Source organism: Pleurodeles waltl, chromosome 6, assembly GCF_031143425.1.
Source record: "Pleurodeles waltl isolate 20211129_DDA chromosome 6, aPleWal1.hap1.20221129, whole genome shotgun sequence".
Classification (NCBI taxonomy): Eukaryota; Metazoa; Chordata; class Amphibia; order Caudata; family Salamandridae; genus Pleurodeles; species Pleurodeles waltl.
The window spans coordinates 1,218,865,808-1,218,891,981 of NC_090445.1; the positions used below are offsets into that span (position 1 = coordinate 1,218,865,808).

A 26,174-nucleotide genomic window follows, 5' to 3' on the forward strand; every position below is an offset into this window, starting at 1 on the left:
TTTACTTACCCCCTTGTGGCTGCTGTGATGCCCTCAAGCACCCATCCAGCTCTGGATAGGCCACCACCAGTATGGGGGCCATCAGGGGGGTCAGGGTTTGACGGGCACCCCTTCCTCGTTGGGAGGTAATCCCCAGCTGGGCCTCTGCCGTCTTCCGTGCCAAGCATCTCAGGTCCTCCCACCGTTTGAGACAGTGGGTGCTCCGCCTGCCATAGACCCCCCAGGGTCCGTACCTCATTGGCGATGGCACGCCATATAGACTTCTTTTGATGGGCGCTGACCTGCAGAGGCAATACACATAGGAAAATACCATTAGACAAACAGTCCTGCCTGTTACTCATATGGCCCACCATACCCGTTCCCATCACCATTGCCATACACATGGCCCATCACACAACCTGTACGCTGCCAAGAGGACATCACCCACCCCCCTTACACGAGGCCTTCACACGCACAACTCTATGCATTCATGCCACATGCATTGTGCCCACAGTGTACTCACCTGTTGGTCTGGAGGCCCATACAGCAGTCTGTACTGGGGTAGGATCCCATCCACCGGTCTCTCCAACTCCTCTGTCGTGAAGGCTGGGGCCCTTTCCCCGGTCACACGGGCCATGGTAGGTTCCAGACACAGGTCACAGCAGCACATGCAGTCCTCTCCTATGGAAGGTCAGGTAGCAAGTGAGGAAAATGATAGAAAATGGCAGTCACGTCCGCGGCGGTGCATACCATCACAGTCTGCGTAGATCACCATTGGCCACTGTACCCCATAGGGCCCATGTTAAACAATGAGGAGTTGCACAGTGGTTCCCGACCGCCTCCTGCAATGGCGCATGTCGGTGGAATTACCTCACTTCCACCTGTCCCTCCACACAGGACAGGCGGATGTCATTTCGGGAGGAGGTGGCAGGCCCTGGAATAATGCTGCGTCATAAGAGATATTAGCACATACTGGACAAATCACACTGACCCATTACATGTTTACAGGATGCAAACTACTGTTGTAACTCCATTGTTCAGTTTGTGACCAGCTCCTCCCTCTTTTGTCCCTTAGATTCCTACTGTTGCAGATGACTAGGAGATGGGGACTTGGCAACACTGGAGGACAGGCACATTATCCTCACGTATAGACTTGACAGGACCACAATCACAGGGCTGTGTGCCCAATTGGAGCCTGACCTGATATCTGCTATCCGTCACCCCACTGGGATCCCCCCTCTTGTGCAAGTGCTATCAGTACTCCATTTCCTGGCAACTGCTTCTTTCCAAGTGACAGCACGTTTGAGAACATTGGCTGTGAAATTCCTGCTGCCAAGCCCACTGACAGGAGTGTTGTCTGCCCTGATAAAACACATGTGCAACTACATTGTTTTCCCCCGGTTAAGGATTTGGCCACAGTGAAGGCCGGTTTTTATGCAATGGGACATATTCCCAAAATAATTGGGGCAATTGATGGAACACATATTGCATTTGCCCCACCCCCCAGCAGAATGAACAGGTGTTCAGGAATCGTAAGAGTTTCCACTCCATGAATGTGCAGATGGTGTGCTTGGCGGACCAGTGCATCTCCCACGTAAATACTAAGTATCCTGGGTTGGTGCATGATGCCTTTGTCCTGAGGAATAGCAGCATCCCAAATGTGATGGCCCAACTACAGAGGCACAGGGTGTGGCTAATGGGTGAGCCCTGGTTCCCACCCAGTAGATGTTGGTGTATGGGTATGTTGTGGGCCATATAGGATAGTGTGTGGCTAAATGTTGTCCCTCAATATTTGCAGGTGACTCTGGTTATCCAGACCTGTAGTAGGCGTTGTTCTGATGGCGTAACAGTGTGGGTTTTGATACCGCCAGTTTACCACTGACCTTTGGTCTGGCGGATCTGTGTATGTGGCTGAATGCTGACGGATTGGTGTGTGTGTGTCATAATATGGTGAATGGATATGCGCCACGGCGGCGGTAAGTTGGCAGTGTGGGAAAAAAATTCTGCTGCCACTTGAGACACCATGAAAGGTGCCCAAACCGAAGACTGTGTTGGGGGACAACCAGAAGCATGGAAAAATGGACGAGAAAGACACAAAATAGATTTTCATTCAATGTCATGGCTACATTATGTGAGCTGTGTGAGCGGCAAAAAGACACTATTTTGTACTGATAATCAATAATCATTAAAATTAACATTGCAAGCTTTCTCTACAAATAACAATTAAAAATCTGGGCCAATAATTTTCGTGTGGGGGAGAAAAAAGTAAAAAACCTCCTTTGCATAGATAAAGGACATGTTTAGAAGGGGCTGGCGCCCCAGGTGCCTGGTTTGGCATTGGGCCTGGCCTTCCATGCTCATGAGCAATCCAGTGCTGCTCATAGCTAAAGGCTGTGCACTGCAGGTGATGGCAGCCTGCATTGGTTAGGTAGTTGGGCTGTAGGCGATGCACACTGCTCATGGCTGAAAGTTGGGTGCTTGGCGTGGCCAAAGGCCGTGTGCAGCAGGGTTTGGTAGCTTGCTCTGGTTTAGTTGCACTGCCTGGCCACAGGCCAGTTCCTGCTGCTAGCTCTCTTACACAGTGGAAATTGACAATAAAGTGAATTATATATTTTTTTTAACTTAGAAGTTTACTGAAAAAAACAAGTAAAATCTGAGTTGCAATTCTTGCTCAGATGCACAAAACCACTGAAATTTGTCAGTAATGGTTAGCCACACACACAATATACCACATAACTCTTGCCGCCAGCCAAGCTTCATACACCATTTCTCTGGGACAGGAATCCCAGACTAGAGAAAAATGTGGTGGGTGACATATTTTGAGTTTGTGACGAAGCGTAACTGGGTAAGTTCTGTGGTTTAGAGTCAGTAGCATAGCTCAGTTCTTAACAGTGTGCTTTAGTGACTACATATTTCTTTTCACTGGTCCTTGATTGGTCAATTCATGGTTACTTGTCTACTGGTTGTTCTGCCTATGTCCTAAGGGACATCAGCAACATTTTGGTAACATGGGCATAAACACATCGAACACCCAAAAACAACAACATAAAAGTACAACGCTTAATAAAACACAACTTCTTTTAAAGTCACACAGGCAACAGTATGAGGGAACATGTTAACACAGCAGCACTGCAGAATGGCACACCACAACGGGACAGAAGCACAACATAATAGTACAACACTATAGCAGTACTCAAACCCACTTCACAATGACTGAGCTTTCACACAATGCAGCATAGCACATCTCAACACAATATCACAAATTCCCACATAACAAAAATAAATCTAAACACCACAACAACATTACTAAACAAAATTACAGTGAGACACCCAAAATAAAACAACACAAACCTTTGAACACAAAAACTATAAGCAGCACACAAAACAACAACAAACACATAACCAGAGTCCAACACCAGCACAGCACAACTAGCAAAATCCTTTCACCACCCACCCGTTTTCTCCTCCATTGATTTGCATGAAGTGGACATTTACTATTCTAGAAATAATACACTCCAGAGTGTAAGCATTTTGACACTGAAAATGTAGATGGTGCAGTTTCATGTAAGAAATATGCACTGCCATTTTTGGGTATGTAGGGTACATCTATGTGTGTCTCACAATATCACAGTGCCCATTTAGCTCTCAAGCTATGGCCTTACACTGTTAAACACTGTCCCCTTACTCTGGGTCCCCTCCCTCTGAGTCCACAGACACATACTATGTACCTTAATTGCAGTATATATATATATATATATATATATATATATATATATATATATCATACACAATCATACGCCTAGTATGGCTTAGATGCTTAGTTTACATCAATTACACTATTACCCTTTACTGAGGGTTCTGAACTTCTTGGAAGTGCATTCCAAAGAATTAATCATTTGAAAAGTGTGGCAGGAAGGAGATCTTTGTCATACACAGCGTACTTGGCCAGACACTTTATAAAACAGAACTAATAAGCTTTAAAGAAGCATTTTCTGATAGTGACTTCTAGCCCGAGATTCCTTGCCTTTTGAATATCCCCCAGGAATCAGACTGGATCCAGGAACTTTTCAGCAGTACCTTTGCACACCCGAAGGTGGCACCTTGCGGCTCTGCACTGACTCCATTCCACTCCTCAAATGACGTGCGGGGCCTATATAGGTACCACTCATGCATGCTGACAACAGTTCCTTTCTTAACACAGCACTAAACATGGACCTGCAGCTCTCTCATTGTCTCACTGAGACACCTACCTCAGTATTTTATACAAAATTTCTTACAGTGTACAAGGGGATGCCACCCCCTAAAACATCAGGTTTCAAGGCATAAGGACTCTCTGACACCAGTCTACATTGACCAACATTGTGCACCCACTTGAATTACCACAGGCTCAACAGCACTCTTTGCATTCCTTTTTTGGGACTGTATCTGATAATAACTGTGACCCAGTTGATGAGCCTTACAAAGATGACAATGGCATGAGGACTTTCAGATGGCTAGTTGGCCCGCTACCTCCACTGAGATGTATTTTTTTCTCCCCTTGACCAGGACGAGCAATCCACTTCCTACACCATGATGATGCGTATGACAGCCGAAATACTTGACCTCTTGCTCCCCAGAGGAGTAGGATGTTAAAACTAATGTTCTGACATAGGTCCTCCAGCTGGGGCAAACATTTTCTGATCCCATTCTTCCCTGTAATGAGGAGCTGACTGATACCTTATTGTAGGCTTGGGCCAAACCTTACTCTAGCCCAAGCCCCCACCCCGCCCAGCAATTAGACACATTTCTGGGTGCCTTTACCCTGCCCTTGACGACCCAGCTGTTCTTTTGCACCATCCCTTGCCAGAAAGCCTAGTGATGCAGGCTTCCACCAGCCACTGTAATCCAAACACATTTTCCCTCACTCCCCCTGATAGGGAATCTAAGCGAGTGGAAACATTCTGCAAATGTATTTTTTTCTTCGAACAGGTTGGACTTCCGATCACAAGCTGTTTATTGGAACACACACTCTTTAAGATTCTGTGCCACAAGCCCTCACTGAGGTGCCTAAAGACTTTCCCTCTGTGATGCTGTCAAGTTTATATATCGTTTAGGTGTGGACTCTACCAATTTCAACTGGTGAGCCTAGGCACCAGCGTTGCTACTTGCCAGTGCGTGGCTGCGATCGACTGGATTCTCCAGCAATGTCCAGTCCTCTTTCATTGACATGTCCTTTGATAAAAATCACCTTTTAAAACAAAAAGCTGATGATTCTGCTCTCATGTCCTTTAAGGAGAGCAGGGCTACTGCTCGCTCAGCGTTTTTTCATCCCGTCTCCCATCCTCAACAGTTCAACCGCTTCTTTTGTGACTTTTTGCCAAGGTTTCCCCTACAGCCAACCCATCTGACCCCTTTAGGGAACCCAACAGTTTTGCAGTAGAGGCCGTGGTTCAAACCGCCCCTGTGGCCAAGATCTGTAATCTGCCCAACCTACTGCAAGCCCTGGGGCCCCACATGTGGAACCTCTTTAGCATGCCCTTGCAAGATCAGAGCCTCTTGGTAGAACACAGAATCCTGTGTCTTACCAGGCTGGCAAGCGATCATGTCAGACCGGTGGGTCCTACAGATTATTCATAAGGGATATATCATAGCCTTTCTTTCTTCTCCATTTCACCTTCCTCCATCCCCTCAATGCCTTCAGGAGGAACTGCTGTCTTAGCAACAGGGCATGGTTCTGCCCTCAGTCCTTTTCAATGTCCACCTTCATGCGTGGAGATTGAACGGCAACAGCTGAACCACTTTGACCAGCCTCCTGAGGTGGTTGATGTCATCTTGGCAGCTAGGTGCCCCTCAACAAAAACTGTATACGCCTGTCGTTGGAACAGATTTGTAGCTTGGTTTGGCATATTCCAGATTGATCCCCTCCTGGCCAAGTTACCTGATGTTCAGTTATTTGTTCTGTCACTTGCCCAGCTGTGCTTTCATCACAGGTAAGGGTTATCTTTCAGCCTTCTTAAGGTTGCCAGATCAGCCCTCATCTTTTAAGTCCATGGTTGCGATGCAATTTTTGAAAAGGCTGCAAATTGTTCCCCCTTCTTTTGTCATGTCCCAGTGGGACCTTAATCTGGTCCTGACTTATCTGATGTGATCTCGATGCGAGCTGCTTCACAACTGTCCTTTACGGCTCCCTACTATCAAAACTATATTCCTTTTTGCTATCACCTCTGCACAGCGTGTAAGTGAGCTCTTTGTGTCAACCGCTGTACACTTCCTTCTTTCAAGACTAACTGGTACTGCAGACTTAGGCATGCTTCCTGTCAAAAGTTGTGATGCGGTTTCACAAGGGTCCCACCATCATCCTGCTGGCATGCTATGCTCTGCCTCACCCCTCTAAGGAGAAGAGACTTAATTGATTGGGCCCCAGGACATTGCTCAGCTTCTGCATGGATCATACCAAAGACCACTGGTTGGATGATTAGGTCTTGGAGCAGTGCAGATGAGCTATCTCTCGCTAGATCCTGCACTGCATTATGCTCTGCTACATTTTGGCAAAGAAGCAGCCCCTGAAAGGACTGCATTCTCATTCTACCAGGGCCAAAGCTGCTACCTTTGTGTCAGGCAGGCAGCTATGTGGGCTTCCATCTACATCTTAACAAAGTATTACTGCCTAGGCAGTCAGGTTTGCAGAGAGGGACATTTTGCCCACTCAGCCTGCAGGATCTTCTGTTTTGAATACATAAACAGCCCTACTTTGGAATAGATATTGCTTTGGTATCAGTTCAAAAGGTTAGGAATCTGCAGCTAGAAGTCTCTATCAGAAGAGCAAATTACTTACCTTCGTTAATGCTCTTTTTTGGTAGATAATCTGTCTAGCTACAGATTCCTCACAGACCCTCCCATCCTCTATGTTGTGTGGTTGGACTCTAATCATTAATAATATCCCAAGCCTAGGATTCTGCACAATGTCTACCAGTTTGCTTTTGGGGCTCTCAGTCAGAGGACTCAAATGGCCTCGAAAGCAGCTGACACCAGCATGCGGGAGTAATGCCTATATATGTCCCACATGTCCTCTTCAGAGTGAAACAGCATCAGTGCTGAGTCTGAAGCCTGGGCAATATTCAGAAGGTGAAGAGTTTGTGGCTAGATATAGTCTGTGCCAGAAAAGGCATTACATAAGTTAAGTAACTTGGAGTCTGATTTAGAACCCAGCAGACTGGTTACTCTGTCACAGTGGTGATGGATATCCCATGCTGAAATCTGAATCCCAATATAACCTTTGGGATTTAGAATTCAGAGAATGGGATATCGGTCACAGTTGTGACGGAGTTAACCGTCCACTGACTTTTAAATCCGTCCCTCTTTCTTCAGATTGCAAACAATATTACAAATTAAAAGTGCCCTCACCTAGATTTTTTATTTAGGGACCTGATAGTGCATCTTTGTGTTTTGTTGTTTGAATTTCCTATTTAAGAGCAATGACCTAATTGCCTACAGCATTCTAGGCTGTATTCTTTTTTATTTGCCACTTGCAGGGCCTAGCTATCTGCATTTGAATAGTTCAGATTATCCATAACCATTATACCCATCACAGGAGACTTACAGAAATATAGAATGCATGAGAGCTTGGAAATTTCTAGGTTTGGTTACAAAAGATGACTGTTTCAGAAAAGTGTAACCTCCTTTCTGCAACAAACCAGTCAGTGACTAGTATTTTACTGGGTACTGGGTTCCTGTACACCTCTTTGTGCACTGATAATAGTAGACCGTCTCCTTTGAATCTAAATGACTTGGGATTATTCTTTAGCGTCTAAGAACCGGTTTAATTTGAGATGTTACAGTCATCGTGTTCATCAAAGTCAGAGGATCTTTTAGTGGCAGACTCAAGACACAAAGGCTTTATGCTGACTTACTACTAATAGGCGATTCCGTCACAGTGTTTATCACGGTTGACTCGCATTACTTGAGGGGGCCCACCTGCAAGCTACTGACTCAAATCTTTCAGGCCAGGGTACTGAGCTAAGGGGGCCTCCTGGAGCTCAGGCCCACAACACCACAGCGGCTATGTTACACCACTGTTGACTCAGAAGGATCACAGTAGCATTGGGTGCTCTACAGTAGTGGTTCCAAACCTGTGGTCTGAGGATCCCCATTGGTCCATGAAGCCTACTAGTATTAAAATGAATAAATCAAAATTAGTCAAGTATATACAGATAAAGACAAAGAATTAAACATTTGAAAACGCTTTTTATGTTTGATTGTGAACTAAGCAAAATAATTCAATACGTGAGCATTTGTTTGGTGCATACATGTCTATATTTTTGTGTATGGTCTTAAGGTTCAAATCCTAAAATGCTGATGCTTGGGGTCCTGGCTTCCAATAATGACTCAGTGAGGGTTTTAGGATTCCAGTAATGATTCAGTGGAGGTTTACAGAAGTCAAAAGATTAAGAACCGCTGGTGAGGGCATGGATTGGCACATGGAGAAGATGGCGGCTTGCTTTTAAGCTTCAGCGAGCCTCTGCATGCTTAAGGTCTGAATGCACTTACAGAGTTGCCCAAATTAAGGAATCATGAGGCAAAAGCATTAGGAAGTTAGAGAGAGGACCTATGAGTCTCCAGACCCCACAACTGCCTCGGATTGCTGCATCTCTGCGATAATTCTCAACTTTGCTGCAGGATGGCGGCTCTCTCTTAGGACCACAGTAGTCCTTATCCTAATATGATGCCCCTACAATGTATGACACTGACGGGGTCTTCGGCTTCTGAAGAGACAAGTGGCAGCACTCCAGTGCCTGCAGATGCCACATAGTACATTGGGTCTGTCCGTTTCGCCTCATCTGTGCACCTGAGACACCACCTTCTGGGGCCTGAGGTGTCACTTGCAGTCTGTGAGCCGCCAATGTGACATGTGACCTGTGTTTGCAAGAGCTTTGATACCAATACAACTGGTGGTCTCAGACACGGACATAAGCCACAGTCCTCATGCCTACAACCACTAAAGCGATCTGCTACCCATCAAAATGACCAACATACTCGTAGTCTTACCTTCGACCTACAGCCTACATCTATGATGAATCTCAGGGAATCCAACACGAAAGAGAAGGAAACAAAAGCTGATCTGAAAGGCTCAAAACAATCTCCTACGGTTGCTAAGTCCCCAGTGAAAGAGAAACTAGAGTCTTCCTCCACACCAGACATTAGTCTACAAAAACTAAACATGGTGTAGGAAATAACCCAAATCACCAAAACAAACACTGATTTACTTCAGGTTTAATTTGCTGGAATCTGTGAAGACCTTAGAGACTTAACAATGACAATATTAAATGCCAGGGCGTGGCCAAGATTGCAGCTGCAGCGGACGTGCTCTAACGAGCTCTGTGGCCGGCCTAAGCATTGTCCTAATTTAATCCTACCCAACCACTCGCACAAAATTGCTCCACATCTAGTCTGCCTTTGCTGGAGGGGAAGCGTGTATAGCCCTGAAAATCAACCCGACTTCTCTGCTGGGCTGCAGAACCCACAGTGGCGGCTGATGCTGCAGCCTGTGGCTACTTTGAGGCAAATCAGTCTTGCCGCACTAATGAGCTCATGTGGCGCTGTGGTGATTACGTAGGCCGAGTGCTGGGCAGATGAGCCCCTCTATGGTTGCTCGAGGACTGAAACACCCTGTCCTAGAGGATCCCCCTGCAAGGCTTGTCCCAGTAACTAGCCCCCCCATGTGGTGGTGCAGTGCAGTGCGGACGCTGCAGAGCGGTGATGGAGCTGGGAGCGCGCTGACCTTCTCTGATTCCTAAGGGCCCTGTGCCACCTGACACATTCTTTCTTTGGCCGGACCCACCCTGATCCCCGGGGCGGCAGCTGAGGGACTACATTTGGTGCCGGCCTTTGCACCTAGATCCAGATGCTGCAGGAAATTCCTGGAGGCGCTTTCCTGCACAATGATCCTTTTGTAATTGGGCTTGGAGGTCCTTCGGCTCCTATGCGCCCTGGCACTACAGGGAGCTGGCCACAGCCCAGACCTGAATAATGCAGCATTGGTGCGCCAGCCGAGACATCCTCCAAGGGCTGAGTCTAAGCCTCCTTGCTCTCAGTGGGCTCCGGCTTCATGTAAGTGCACTGGCCCTTACGGAGCACTCCTTGCGGTGCAGGGGGACATTCAGGATGACACTCTCCTCCTGAAATGCAGCTATGCTGCGCCGCCCACAACTTGATGCACTAGCTGGGGGAGAGACATTGGAGCCTAGCGGTGTTAGTGGTGCGTAAGTGTGTCTCGAGCTGTGGACTTCCACATGCCTTCTTCCATGCCAGAGATGGATGGCTAAGGAGCAATAGGCTGTCACGCTATGGGGATGGCGACGAGTCTGCCTAATGTCCCCGACCCCTCCTTAGGATGGCGCACTGTACTATGTGACCTGCCAGGTGCCCAGTGATTGGCCTGTCCTCTGCCTGGTCTGCCTCGCTTTTCTGTGTACCTGAAGTCTACAGGCCTGCCTGTCTGGCTTGCCGCAATGCACTGGTACTCAAAACACAGCTGGGCTCCAGATGAGGATCTGCAGCTAGTGCTTGCGGCTATGCTCCGTTCGCTGGAGTGCACCTGGCTCCTCAGTGTGACGCCCTGGGTTTTACATAAGCGACAGGGTGCCGGCCACCCCTTCACCGATCATTCAGACAGTAACCCCAGTATTCCACGAAACGCCTTCTTAAGGTCCTACTGGAGGTACGAACCAGGTGACGCCAGGGGCTGACTTGCCTCCTGAGAATCCAGTGTCTTGCACTTCTTAGTGGCCCACCTCCCTTTTTTCTCTTCCTGCCTGGTGTGCCAGCATCATGGGGAACGACAGACGTCAAAGGGCAGTGCAACAGACATAAATAGACCAATTCACGGCTCCTGGAGTGCTTATGAGAGGGGAAGGCCGCCAAGGGACCAAGAGGAACAGCATGGCCTCTCTGATGTGCAAATACTGTCTCCTATAAAGGCATCCAGCGCAGAGGTTCAGGTCAAAATAGATGCTGTATTTTGAACTCGTTAGGGTTGACTGGCGGACTGTGGCAGAACAAACCTTGACCACGGAGCAACATTGATCTGAACTGCAAAGCCAAGTGTCTGCCTTGAGGGCTGCTCTAACTGACCTCTCTGCCAAAACAGCAGCCATGGAGTGCAGGGTCAAGGATGCGGAGTACCTTTCTCAGCAGTGCAATTTTCGCCTCCAGAGGGAGTCGAGGACCAATCACCTTGGATTAAGAATGCTCTCCCTACGGCTGCACTGTCCTCCGTATTTGTTGTTGAGCAAGCTCATCAAGCCCTTGCCCCACTGCCACCAGTGCAGTCCCCACCACGCTCCGTGCTGTCCTTCAATTTGGTGATCCAACGTTCGAGAATCACACAACCTGTATCTTTCCAGTCTACACCCTCTTGGTGCAACAGATGCAGATGTCATTTGGCGGGGTGAGCAAAAACTGGAGCTAACGAGCCTCTGCTATATGCTGTTCTACCAACCAAACTGAAAGTGCTCCACACTGACCTACTGCATTTCTTTACTACTCTGAAGGCAACCTGGGACTGGCTTGAAGTGTGTGGAGACGGACGGATTTCAGCCCTTCCTTGCGCACTACTGGGGAATGGGCCCCAGTGACTCATGCCACAAGGCCAGCAAGGAGGCGTAATCAGCTATGTGGTTGACCCTCCCAGTCTTCCCAACGCATGGTGGTCCACTGAGATGGCACCCTGAACCCTGAGCTTCATGGGTCGGGGTGTGAGAAGACACAGACACCCCCTCTGGACCTTAAAAGGCAGAAATGTGAACATGCAGAGACGAGAGCGCTCATAGAGTTGGTAACCACCTCTAACTCCGAACAGAATATCGCTGATATCGTGGAGGAGACTCCGGTGACCAGGGAGACCTGAAGTGGCTAGGCAGATGGCGGATACCATGAGAGGGACTGTAGAGATGGCGGTGCCTGACCGATCTGGAGCAGCGAGTAAAAAACCATGGTCCTGGACATGAGACTTATATTTGACCACTTACATCGTATTGGTAATGGGCGGTGGATCAGGAGCACATGATGGGTGTGAGACAAATGGACACAGCCACCCTCCCACTGGATCATGGAGTCAGTGAATGATCGTGAGTGGTGGGTGCATTGTGTGTCAGGCGGTGTGGTTTGGGCCGTTGCACTGATTCCACAGCTGTGAAGAAGAGTCGGTGTGAGTGGCCAGGGCAGTGTTTGGCCAAGTCTTGCTGCGGTAGGCACTGATGCACATCATCCCTTTGGTGCCTGAGTATTAGTTGGTTGTGTGGCAGAGTGAGAGGGTTCAGTGAGTATTTGGGGCCATGGTCTTTAAAGACATTACATATTCCTGTTTAGTTTTCTATTCTGCTCTCAAAATTCCTTTCGCCTCCCCCTCGTTGCTCAGGGGCGGAAGGTGATTGTGGGTTGACTGTTCAATAGCGTGGGCTTGAGGGCAGCAGGATCGTTTGGGGAGGCACAAGTTGTTGACTTTCTGTTTAAAGTTGCTAAGTGAATTCGGCAGCAGCACTGGTGTGGTTATGGGGCAGAGATGATCCAGGGAATGAGGGGGAGCAGGGTTGGATACGACGGGATAATGGTACCCTGTAAATTTATAACATGGAATGTTCGCAGGCTCAACTCCTACATGAAGAGATATAAAGTACAGACTTATCTCCACAGGCTTGGTGATGTTGCATGAAACACACTTAGTGCAGGCTGAGGTCCACGAGGTGCAAAAGAAATGGAGAGGACAGATATATTCTGCCACATACTTTAAATATGCTCGCATGGTGATTGCTTGGGTGGCTCTGCAGGTCCCTTTCCGGATTCAAGGCTTTAAAGCAGATATTGAGGGGAGATGTCTCCTGGTACATGACCTGCTAGATGGTGTGGAAGTATGCCTGCTCTATGATCTGAATGTGGATGACAGTGGCTTCTACTTGGAATTGGAAAGGGAATTAGTCCCCTATGTTGGCACACCTCTACGAGGGCTGGCGATTTCAACTTTGTGCTTGACAGCCAGCTAGATAGACACTCCCCAAGGCTGCATACTAAACCACACATAACAACTGCTCTACTAGCGGTGATGAAACGCCTGCACTGCTTAGATATATGGTGTGAGACCCACCTTAAAACTGGGGAATACGCCTACTCCGTCCCTACACACAAGACATGTAGCCTGCTCAACAGGTTCTTGGTCTCTGGTGACGTGGCGGCTGGTGACCAGATTTTTGGTCGGTTCCTTTTGGACTGCTTCGTTCCTGCTGAAGTGGGAGGCGGGCGGAACTCAACCAGAGGTGGAATTCACCAAGAGACAGCAGGTCCACCTCTGGTGTCTCCAGCCGGAGACTCTGAGCAACACATTGTTTTGTGAGGAGCTCTGCAAAGTAACTGCTGGGTACTTAGATATAAATTAGATGCCCGCCACTCAGAGAGGCCTAGAATGGGACACTCTGAAACTAGTTATTGACGGAGAGTGTTTGTTGAGGATTGGTGGTACAAAATGACACCTAGAGTGGGAATTGTCTGACCTTCAGTGTTTGAGTTCTGGGACCAGGGTGCACCTCAAGTCATTGTTGACTGCACAGCGTCGAGAAAGGGAAATCTGGGACAGACTGGACTGCCTAACCAGACTTGAATACCGGCAGCTGCTGCACTGGAAGGGAGATAAAAAAGGGAGACTTCGGACCAGGTTTTTAAAGAGGAGCATCCTCCCCCTTTCATACTCTTGCTGCAATGCCCAGATGGTATGGTGGCTAATACACAGGCCTGCATGAATTTGCTAATGGAGGAACATCTGGCCTCTGTTTAGAGGGTGAGCTCGGGCTTCCTCTGCAGCGACGGGGGGGGGTCCCTTGATGACCTGGAGCCTCCAAATGCATGGAGGTGCAAAGACAGGGTCTCAAGGGCGACGTCCAGCTGGATGAAGTTCGTGAGGTTATCAGAGGCATTACCCTGTGCAGTGCGCCAGGTCCGGATGGGCTCCCTTGGAATATTATCAAATGTTAGCTGACCTTTTGCTGCCCACTTGTTGAAGACCCTTCCGGATTCCCAACTCACTGGTTCCCTACCACGATCCATACAGGAGGCCCAGATTGTCATGCTCCCAAAACCTGGCAAAGATTCAATGGATCCCAGTTCTCACCATCCCCAATCCATGTTGGGAGTTGCTACTAAAATCTTGGCTAAGACCCCGGAGATGTGCCTGGGCTGTGTGGTGACCCACCTTGTCCACAAGGACTAATGTGCGTTAATGTCATGTAGGGGAACACACATGTATCTCCGGAGACTCTCCCATGTGCTCCATTCAGTGACGGGCACCGACCTGAAGACAGCTGTGTTAGTGCTTAATATTGAAAAGGCCTTCAGTACCCTCGGCTGGGATTACCTCTGGGAGGTTTTACAGAGGATGAGCCTGGGCCCAGTATTTATCTCATGGATCCGACTTCTCTAGCCCAGCGCTGGCATGGGTCCGCAATGGCATTACAGTCTCGGACTGCATATCCATAGGGTGAAGCACAAAGCAGGAATGTCCACTATCTTCTCTGCTCTTAGGCTTGGCAATGTAGTCCCTGGCAATCCGATTGCAAATGTGGCTCGGTGGGGCATCATGATGGAGGCGGGGTGCACTCACATCTCCCTCTACGTGGACGACGCATTACTATACGTCACACACCCAGAATGATCGACGACTGCATTGTTAGAGATAATGACGGCCTTCGGGGAGGCCTACACATTAACCGCCAGAAGACCGTCCTCTTCCCAAAGCACAGGCCTGGTGTGGGTGGACACTGCTGCTCTCCCAGCTGCAGAACTCAGTTAAGAATGTGGTCACTTCTGCTACCTGGGCATAGAGGTGGATCATACTGCAGAATGTAACTATAACCTTAACATGGTGGCAGTTGCCGCTCACCTTGAAGCCTCGATCAGATTTTGGAATCACCTCCCTGTAGGAAAGTACCATCTTGTCTGGCATGTTACCCCCATATTTCACTGTATATATGTAGTTTTAGTATATGTGTCACTGGGACCCTGCCAGCCAGGGCCCCAGTGCTCATAAGTGTGCCCTGTATGTGTTTCCTGTGTGATGACTAACTGTCTCACTGAGGCTTTGCTAACCAGAACCTCAGTGGTTATGCTTTCTCTGCTTTCCAAATTGTCACTAACAGGCTAGTGACCAATTTCACCAATTCACATTGGCATACTGGAACACCCTTATAATTCCCTAGTATATGGTACTGAGGTACCCAGAGTATTGGGGTTCCAGGAGATCCCTGTGGGCTGCAGCATTTCTTTTGCCACCCATAGGGAGATCTGACAAATCTTACGCAGGCCTGCCAGTGCAGCCTGAGTAAAATAATGTCCACGTTATTTCACAGCCATTTACCACTGCACTTAAGTAACTTATAAGTCACCTATATGTCTAACCTTCACCTGGTGAAGGTTGGGTGCAAAGTTACTTAGTGTGTGTGCACCCTGGCACTAGCCAGGGTGCCCCCACATTGTTCAGGGCAAATTCCCCGGACTTTGTGAGTGCAGGGACACCATTTCACGCGTGCACTATACATAGGTCACTACCTATGTATAGCGTCACAATGGTAACTCCGAACATGGCCATGTAACATGTCTAAGATCATGGAGACAATTCCATGATCCCCCGGGTCTCTAGCACAGAACCCGGGTACTGCCAAACTGCCTTTCCGGGGTCTCCACTGCAGCTGCTGCTGCTGCCAACCCCTCAGACAGGTTTACGCCCTCCAGGGGTCCAGGCAGCCCTGGCCCAGGAAGGCAGAACAAAGGATTTCCTCTGAGAGAGGGTGTGACACCCTCTCCCTTTGGAAATAGGTGTGATAGCTGGGGAGGAGTAGCCTCCCCGCGCCTCTGGAAATGCTTTGATGGGCACAGATGCTGCCCATCTCTGCATAAGCCAGTCTACACCGGTTTAGGGATCCCCCAGCCCTGCTCTGGCACGAAACTGGACAAAGGAAAGGGGAGTGACCACTCCCCTGACCTGCACCTCCCAGGGGAGGTGCCCAGAGCTCCTCCAGTGTGCCCCAGACCTCTGCCATCTTGGAAACAAAGGTGTTGCTGGCACACTGGACTGCTCTGAGTGGCCAGTGCCATCAGGTGACGTCAGAGACTCCTTCTGATAGGCTCTTACCTTTCTTACTAGCCTATCCTCCTTCCTAGGTAGCCAAACCTCCTTTTCTGGCTATTTAGGGTCTCTGCTTTGGGGAATTCTTCAGATACCGAATGCAAGAGCTCACCAGAGTTCCTCTGCATCTCCCTCTTCACCTTCTGCCAAAGGATCAACCGCTGACTGCTCAGGACGCCTGCAAAACCGCAACAAAGTAGCAAAGATGACTACTGCAACCTTGTATCGCTTCATCCTGCTGGCTTTCTCACCTGTTTCCTGGTGGTGCATGCTCTGGGGGTAGCCTGCCTCCTTCTTGCATCAGGGGCTCTGAAGAAATCTCCTGTGGGTTTACGGAATCTTCCCCCTGCAACCGCAGGCAACAAAAGACTGCATCACCGGTCCTCTGGGTCCCCTCTCAGCACGACGAGCGTAGTCCCTGGAACTCAGCAACTCTGTCCAAGTGACTCCCACAGTCCAGTGACTCTTCAGTCCAAGTTTGGTGGAGGTAAGTCCTTGCCTCCCCACGCTAGACTGCATTGCTGGGTACCGCGTGATTTGCAGCTGCTCCGGCTCCTGTGCACTCTTCCAGGATTTCCTTCGTGCAAAGCCAAGCCTGGGTCCCCGACACTCTAACCTGCAGTGCACAACCTTCTGAGTTGTCCTCCGGCGTCGTGGGACTCCCTCTTCTGACTTCGGGTGGACTCCGGTTCACTCCTCTTCTAAGTACCTGTCCCGGTACTTCTGCGGGTGCTGCCTGCTTCTGTGAGGGCTCCCTGACTTGCTGGGCACCCCCTCTGTCTCCCCATCCAAGTGGCGACATCCTGGTCCCTCCTGGGCCACAGCAGCATCCAAAAACCCTAACCGCAACCCTTGCAGCTAGCAAGGCTTGTTTGCGGCCTTTCTGCGTGGGAACACCTCTGCAAGCTTCTTCACGACGTGGGACATCCATCCTCCAAAGGGGAACTTTACTCCTACTTTTCAGGGTCTTGGGGTGGGGTATCTTGGACACCCTTAGTGTTTTCTTACACTCCCAGCGACCCTCTACACACTACACTAGACTGGGGTCCATTTGTGGTTCGCATTCCACTTTTGGAGTATATGGTTTGTGTTGCAACTAGGCATATTTCTCCCTATTACATTCTATTGTGTTCTACATTGTTTGCACTACTATTCTTCTGTTACTTACCTGTTTTGGGTTTGTGTACATATAACTTGTGTATATTACTTACCTCCTAAGTGAGGGTATTCTCTGAGATACTTTTGGCATATTGTCACTAAAATAAAGTACCTTTATTTTTAGTTACTCTGAGTATTGTGTTGTCTTATGATATTGTGCTATATGATATAAGTGGTATAGTAGGAGCTTTGCATGTCTCCTAGTTTAGCCTAAGCTGCTTTGCCATAGCTACCTTCTATCAGCCTAAGCAGTTAGAAACACCTCTATTCTACTAATAAGGGATAACTGGACCTAGCACAGAGTGTAAGTACCACAAGGTACCCACTATAAGCCAGGCCAGCCTCCTACAGCTGGGGCCAAGTCAGGTGCTTCTGGTAGGAAAGTATCATCTTTCTTGGCATGTTACCCCCATTTTTAACTGTATCTCAGTATGTTTTTGCCTGTCTCACTGGGATCCTGCTGGTCAGGACCCCAGTGCTCATGGTTTATGGCCTAATGTGTGTGTCTTTGAAGTGCTTAACTGTGTCAGTGAGGCTCTGCTAATCAGAACCTCATTGCTTAAGCTCTCTCTGCTTTTAAATTTGTCACTGTAGGCTAGTGACTTCATTTACCAATTTCAGTTGGCACACTGGATCCCCCTTATAAGTCCCTAATATATGGTACTTACTTACCCCCGGCATTGAGGTTCCAGGAGATCCATATGGGCTGCAGCATTTCTTTTGCCACCCATAGGGAGCTCAGAAAAACCCTTGCACAGGCCTGGCATTGCAGCCTGCGTGAAACAACACAAACGTTATTTCGCAGCCATTTTCACTGCACTTAAGTAACTTACAAGTCACTTATATGTCTAACCTTCACTTGATGAAGGTTAGGTGCAAAGTTACTAAGTGTGAGGGCACCCTTGCACTAGCAAAGGCGCCCCCACATAGTTCAGGGACATTTCCCCAGACTTAGTGAGTGTGGACGCCATTACACGTGTGCACTACATATAGGTCAATACCTATATGTAGCTTCACAATGGTAACTCCAAATATGGCCATAAAACATGTCTAAGATCATGGAATTGTCCCCCCCATTCCAAATCTGGTATTGGGGTCCACCGTGGACCCCCAGCACTGCCAAACCAGCTCTCTGAGGCTTGCCCTGCAGCTACAGATGCTGCCACCTCACAGACAGGGTTCTGCTCTCCTGGGGTCTGGGCAGCCCAGTCCCAGGAAGGCAGAAAAAAGCATTTTCTCTGAGAGCAGGGTTTTACACCCGCTTCCTTTGGAAATAGGTGTTACAGGCCGGGGAGGGGTAGCCTCTGGAAATGCTTTAAAGGGCACGGATGGTGCCCTCCTTGCATAAGCCAGTCTACACCACTTCAGGGACCCCCTGTCCCCTGCTCTGTACACGAAACTGGACAAAGGAAAGGGGACCACTCCCCTGACTATCACCACCCTAGGGGTGGTGCCCAGAGCTCCTCAAGTGTGTCCCAGACTTCAGCCATCTTCCTGTGCAAGCTGTGGGGGCACTCTGGAGGTCTCTGAGTGGCCAGTGCCAGCAGGTGATGTCAGAGACCCCTCCTGATAGGTCCATACTTGATAAGGTAGCCAATCCCCCTCTCAGGACTATTTAGGGTCTCTCCTGTGGTGTTGTGTGTCCTAAGGAAACTTGCAGTACTTTACTCCTGTTTTTCTGGGCTCCGGGGTGAGGTAATTTACTTACCTTTACTGTATTCTTACTCTCCCAGCGATTCTGCACACACTACACTTGTCTAGGGGGGAATTCGTGATTCGCATTCCACTTTCTTAGTATATGGTTTGTGTTGCCCCTAGACCTATTTTCTCCCATTGCATTCTATAGCATTTCCTTTTGTTTGCATTGCTCTATGACTATTTACTTATCTAATTTTGGTGTCTATTGTACATATTGTGTATAATACTTACCTCCAGAAGGAGTATTGTCTTTAAGATATGTTTGGTACTGTGTCACCCAAATAAATAACTTTATTTTTAGTAACACTGAGTATTGCCTTTGCTTGAGTATTATTACTGTGTAACTATAAGTGGTATTGCATGAGCTCTGCATGTCTCCTAGTTCAGCCTAAGCTGCTCTGCTATAGCTACCTCTATCAGCCTAAGCTGCTAGAACACTACTACATTATACTAATAAGGGATAACTGGACCTGGTGTAAGGTGTAAGTACCCAAGGTACCCTCTACAAACCAGGCCAGCCTGGACTGTGGGAGTCACTTGGACAGAGTTGCTGAGTTCCAGGGACCACGTTCGTTGTGCTGAGAGGGGGCCCAGAGGACCGGTGATGCAGTCTTTTGGTGCCTGCGGTTGCAGGGGGAAGATTCCGTTGACCCACTGGTGATTTCTTCAGAGCTCCTGGTGCAGAAAGGAGGCAGGCTACCCCCCAGAGCATGCACCACCTGGAAACAGTTGAGAAAGCTGGCAGGATGAAGCGATACAAGGTTGCTAGTAGTCGTCTTGCTACTTTGTTGCGGTTTTGCAGGTGTCCTGAGCAGTCAGCGGTCGATCCTTTGGTAGAAGGTGAAGAGGAAGATGCAGAGGAACTCTGATGAGCTCTTGCATTCGTTATCTGGTGAGATCCCCAAAGCAGAGACCCTCAGTAGCCAGAAAATGAGGTTTGGCTACCTAGAAAGGAGGATTGGCTACCAAGAGAGGTAAGAGCCTATCAGAAGGAGCCTCTGACGTCACCTGCTGGCACTGGCCACTCAGAGCAGTCCAGTGTGCCACAAATACCTCTGTTTCCAAGATGGCAGAGGTCTGCGACACACTGGAGGAGCTCTGGGCACCTCCCCTGGGAGGTGCAGGTCAGGGGAGTGGTCACTCCCCTTTCCTTTGTCCAGTTTCACGCCAGAGCAGGGCTGGGGGATCCCTGAACCGGTGTAGACTGGCTTATGCAGAGATAGGCATCATCTGTGCCCATCAAAGCATTTCCAGAGGCTGGAGGAGGCTACTCCTCCCCAGCCCTCACACCTATTTCCAAAGGGAGAGGGTGTTACACCCTCTCTCAGAGTAAGTCCTTTGTTCTGCCTTCCTAGGCCAGGGCTGCCTGGACCCCAGGAGGGCAGAAACCTGTCTGAGGGGTTGGCAGCAGCAGCAGTTACAGTGGAGACCCTGGTAAGGCAGTTTGGCAGTACCCGGGTTCTGGCATTGGGGTGACAATTCCATGATCTTAGACATGTTACATGGCCATGTTCGGAGTTACCATTGTGACGCTGTACATAGGTAGTGACCTATGTACAGTGCACACGTGTAATGGTGTCCCCTCACTCACAAAGTCCGGGGAATTTGCCCTGAACAATGTGGGGGCACCTTGACTAGTGCCAGGGTGCCCACACACTAAGTAACTTTGCACCCAACCTTCACTAGGTGAAGGTTAGATATATAGGTGACTTATAAGTTACTTATGTGCAGTGGTAAATGGCTGTGAAATAACATGGACGTTATTTCACTTGGGCTGCACTGGCAGGCCTGTGTAAGAATTGTCAGAGCTCCCTATGGGTGGCAAAAAGAAATGCTGCAGCCCATAGGGATCTCCTGGAACCCCAATACCCTGGGTACCTCAGTACCATATACTAGGGAATTATATGGGTGTACCAGTATGCCAATGTGAATTGGTAAATTTAGTCACTAGCCTGTTAATGACAAATTTGGAAAGCAGAGAGAGCATAACCACTGAGGTTCTGGTTAGCAGAGCATCAGTGAGACAGTTAGGCATCACACAGGGAACACATACAGGGCACATACTTATGAGCACTGGGGCCCTGCCTGGCGGGGTCCCAGTGACACATAGACTAAAACAACATATATACAGTGAAATATGGGGTAACATACCAGGCAAGATGGTACTTTCCTACACTTAATACTTAATTTAAATCACTGTGTTCAACCTTCTATTATCTCCCATCTGTTCGCATAGCACTCATAAGATCATATGGCTTAAAAAAAAATATAAACTCCTTTCCAAACCCCCACCAACACTAAACTCGCCGCTACAAGCGAAATGGTCCAAACATTTGGATCCCGGTGACATTGACTACCTCAAATAGGAAAGTTGGTTGAAAATATGGAAAACATCAGTATGCAACAAAATTGCCTCTTCACGCGTGCAATCAAAATACTTCACAGTGAATTTCCTGCACTCGACAGGTTACACAAATGCTGGAGCTGCATCTTGTCCGTGGGCAATCGGGTGCATAGGTGTTTTTTAGCTGCCCCCTCCTGAATTCATTTTGGTCTTCAGTCCGAAACCAACTAGCAAAGCTATTTGAAATCTCATGATTTTATGTTCTATAAAAATAAATAAAATGTATGGAACTAAAAAAAGTTTAAGAACCCTGCTGCTCTACAGAACTTAGTGCACGCTCTTCATTGTTTTCTAATTATTGCACTGTTCACCGCTGTTTTCTGTTCTTAAAAGTTTTTTTTATTTTGTTTCAGTTGGAAGCAGATGTGGCTACAGGATTATTGGCAGAGCCTTGACCAGGCTGAAGCTCTCGGTGCCATGCTTCGTCAGAACGAGACTGAGCAGGGGAGATTTTGGGATTACATGCATGACATATTCCTGAGACGCAACATACAGCACTGATCTCTGACCGTGTTTTTATGTGCAACCAAAACAATTGTTTCCAACAGATTACTTGCAGGCACAGCATAGTCTTTCAAAAGGTTACACTGTGGATGACTTCAGGATTTTCACTATGCGTTTCTTAAATTGAGGGCACCCGAAATCGTGACTGTTTATAAGGACAACTTCAAGCGTTGAAATTACATTTTGTAGTCCGTGACCATGTGTTACTTTGCTCGAATGGACTGACCTTAAAATACTCCACAGCAATGGCCTAACAAAGTTTTTTTGATGGAAGGGAATATTTCGTACTGATGATTAGTAATTCATGGTTGCACAAATTGTCACTGCTGACATCAAACGAACTCAGTTGTGGGGCAAGTCACACTCTTTTTTTTTTTTTACTTCCATAACTGAACTCGCAAATATAGTCTTTAACCAAATGAAGTGCTCTGTTTACAATGATGAATGCGTCGAAAGACTTTCATAAACTTTAACTTGGCGCCTCATTACTTGCAGACCTCAAGTTATTTTTCTTCTAATCTTTTCTAACTATCCGGTGCAGTCTTGTTTCCCTAGAGGAATGTACACCTCGCACTAAATGCCGCCTTAATTTGTGATTCCATTAATTCAGGCAAATATTTATAGAGAAGAATTGGTAATGCTGGCTAGTGCTTGTCTTTCATTTTTCACACTATTAAGAAACCCTTAGGAATGCCTCTTCTACATTTTGGATCATTACAATCTCTTCTCATAGGTGCTCTCTGTTTAGTTACTGTGAGATAGGAATTTTAATAGTAAACCGTGCTGACAAAGTTGTTTCATTTTAGTGCTTGATCTTTACAATTGAAATACCTTAAAGCTTAAACAATTAGTGGTTTCCCTGTTTCTCAGTGGAAAATGTTGTCCACAACTTAAAGTTGAAGGAACATAAAAGCAAACTTGTGTTTCTAACAGTTATGATTTCTTCGTTACTCTAAGTCTAAGTTTTCCCTGTCTCAGTCCTTGCTTAATTTAGGTGTCCCATCTTCCGAGACAGACTACCCCAGTAAATACAACACCACAGAATGACTTTTCCATTAAAATCACCCAGGTCTTTCTTCCTTTTCCGTGATGTAGCAAATTCCTGCCATGACCTCTATATTCTTAGACACACACCCCCAGGAAGGGACAGCTTGTACCAAAGTGAATGAAATTTGGAAAATGAAAAGTAAAAAAAGGAGTCCAAAAAAGTAAGTGGGGAGCACAGCTGGGAGCAAGAAAGCTCGAACTCAGAGTAATGTAGATTACAAGTAATTACTTTATTACCTCTTTACCCATTTTACTAATTCCACTCAAATTGAACGAAAAAAGGACGGCTCAAAGGAAAATTATTTGACCGTAGGTGAGAAATCTTGATTAAAAGAAAAATGGAAGTGAACAAAAACATCTAAACAACACTGTCATGTTACTTTGCGCTATGGTAAGTTGATTTGTAGAGTGCGGCTTGTCATCCATGAGGATATCCAGGCTCTGAGCAGGTGTGTAGGAGTGAGAAAGAGCCTAAGTTACAGGATGTCTCTTCAGGTCCCGCATGGATACTGAATAGTTGAACAACCAAGTCTTCAGCCTTTTTCTAAAACTCTTACAGCCAGGAGGAGGCTCGGATGTATTGGGGAGAGGTTGTTCCAGGTCTTTGTTGCTATGAATGAGGACAAAAGACCTCCAGTTCTGCTTCGGTGGATGTGGGGTGTGTGGGCAAGTGATGGTGATGCTGATCGTAGTTGTCTAGCGAGTTGATGGAAATGTAGGCAGTGGTTAAGGTAAGTGGGTCCTATGTTGTGCAGCTCTTTGAATTTTTTTGAACTTTTTTGGATGAGGAGGCAGTGGCGCTCTCAGAGGTGCGGTATTATGTGGGTCTGATGAGGAAGGTTGAGGACGAGTCTGGCAGCGGCATTGTGGGTGGTTTGAAGTCTGCGGGGTAGGTGGGTTGAGATTCCTGGATAGGCTATGTTGCTATAGTCCAGTCCCCTCATGATGAGGGCCTGCATGATGGTGCACTTGGTGTTCAGTGGGAGCCACTTGAACATCTTCCGCAGTATATGTAGGATGTGGAAGCAGGAGAAGGTGACAGCATTTGTCTCAATGCCGTGGTGAGTTTGTTGTCCAGGGTAAAACCTAGGTTTCTGGTGTGGCCCATTGGGGTGAGTGTCAGACCTGGCTCCTTGGGCCACCGAGAGGAATCCCAGGGTGAGCTCTTGTTTACGAAGAGCATTACTTCTGTCTTGTCGGTGTTGGGCTCCAGGCAGTTTTCACGCATCCAGGTAGCCACATTGATCATGCAGTTTGCAAATTTGGTTTTGGTGGTGGTGGTTTTGTCAGTTAGAAATAAGATAAGCTACGTGTTGACAGCATAGGAGACGATTCGGACTCCGTGCAACTTGATGATGTTGGTCAGCGATGTCCTGTACATGTTGAAGAGAGTGGCACTGAGTGATGAGCCTTGCAGGGATTCCCAGATGAGTTCCTTGGGCTCCAAGTTGAATGGTTGGAGTCTTACACTTTGGGTTTTTCCTGTGAGGAATGAGGCTATCCATTTGAGCGCTGGTCCTTTTATTCCTTTGTCTTGTAGTCTTGTGATGAGCATGGGGTGGGAAACAGTGTTTAAGGCTGTGGAGAAGTCGAGTGGGATGAATGCTGAAATTTGTCCTTGGTAGAGGATGGTGCTGATGTCTTCTGTTGCTGCAGTGAGGGCAGTTTCAGTGCCAAGGTTTTGGTGGAAGCCTGATTGAGAGCTGTTCAGAAGTTAGTGGACCTCAAAGTGGCTGGAAAGTTGCCTGTTGATCACTTTGTTCTTGACTTTGACTGGGAACATAGCTGCAAGATGGGTTGGTAGTTGCTGAGTTTGCTGTGGTCTGCTTATGATTTCTCGAGGAGGGCTTTGACCTAGGTGTGCTTCCTGCTCTACAGGAAAATAGCAGTTTTGGTGCAGGTGTGAATGATGAATGTGAGAGCGTCACTGATCACGGTTTCTCCTAGATTGTAGATTTAAGTGGACATCTTCAGGATTGTGTCTATGCTCTCTTTGGTGAGTGGGCTTCAGTCCATCAAGTGGTAGTCCTCAGTGGTGGTTGTTAGGTGTCCGATGAGGTCTGATTGGTTGGGCTGGTGAATGAAATTACTATAGATCTTGGAGGTTTTGTCATGGAAGAAGTCATAGAGGCCTTTGCAGAGTTCTTGTAAGGGGGCGATAGTGTTTGTTGCGGCTGCTGGGTTGGAGAATTCTTCTACGACAGAGAATAGTTATTTGCTGTTGTTGGAGCTGGTTTCTATTCTCAGGATCAGGGCCCTTTTCTTTGTTTCTCTCAGCGGATAGTGGTAGCATTTGAGTGTGTCCTTATAGGTGGTTCTGGCAGTGGTGTCTCCGCTGGCTCTCCATTTCCTCTCCTATTGCTGACAGAAACGCATGAATTTTCTGAGGTCATCATCGTACCAACTGGCTTGCTTGTCGTTTCTTTTTTTGTTTGGTGTTCTTGCTAGATGTGAGGATGTTTGCTCAGTCTGTGATCCAACTGTTAAATTTTTCTTATATTGTTATCTAGTTTGTTGAAGTTATCCAGCTGGTTGCAATGGAGTATGTTGAGCCAGTCTGTTACTGTCACGTTCTTCCAGCAGCGTCTGGGTGTGCTGGGTTTTTCCGGTGGGGTGGGTTGCAGTGTTGAGATGTGGAAGTGCACAGTGGAATGGTCTGTGTGGGTGGGGTGGTGTGGCTGAATTTCACCTTATTGCTAGAGGAGAAGATAGGGTTCATAGCGTTGTACGTTTGGCCCTGGATGAGCTGTGCGAGTCTAATGTTCTGCAGGCTTTCAAGCACCTCTTTTCAGTTCTGGTCTGTAAGGTCGTCTAGGTGGAAGTTTTGGTCTCCCAGGAGAATGAAGTCTTAGGAACTGATAGAGACGGGGCAATGAGGTCAGTGATGAGGTGGCTGAAGCTGGTCCGTGCAGTTGGTGTGCGAGGGTTCGTTTGATTGTGGTTCTTTCGTATGTCTGTAGCTTGATGTGCATGTGTTCCATGAAGGAGGGTGAGGGTCTGTTAGTGTAGCACAGTTGATATGTTCTAGTGGATGATCACCAGTCCTCCGCCAGGCTTGTGAAGTCCATCCCCGTGTATGATCTTGTATCTTGTCAGAATGGCTGTGGTACCCGATGCTGGGTTTTGTTGATAAAAAGTGAGTGGATGTCGATGAAGTCCCAGAGTTTGGTGGTGTGTTTGCCGTGCGAGCATGTGTTGAGGAGTATGCAGGTGAGTTGCTGTGGTACGGAGGTTGTGTGT

General features: G+C 47.8%; 1 protein-coding gene across 2 annotated transcripts in view; it reads left to right on the forward strand.

Moving 5' to 3' along the window:
• The window catches only part of FUT11 (fucosyltransferase 11), a 293,142-nt gene extending 270,770 nt beyond the window's left edge, over nt 1–22,372 (forward strand). The window contains exon 4 of one of the 2 annotated variants that reach the window (XR_011205001.1): nt 21,737–21,853. Coding sequence is in view for 1 of the 2 variants with exons in the window: in XM_069240528.1 (XP_069096629.1) it covers nt 21,737–21,884 (148 nt within the window). In the remaining variant the exon portion in view is untranslated. Of the gene's footprint in view, nt 1–21,736 lie in introns of both variants that reach the window. The other variant, XM_069240528.1, reaches the window with a different exon arrangement.
• Nucleotides 22,373–26,174: the final 3,802 nt, after the last annotated feature.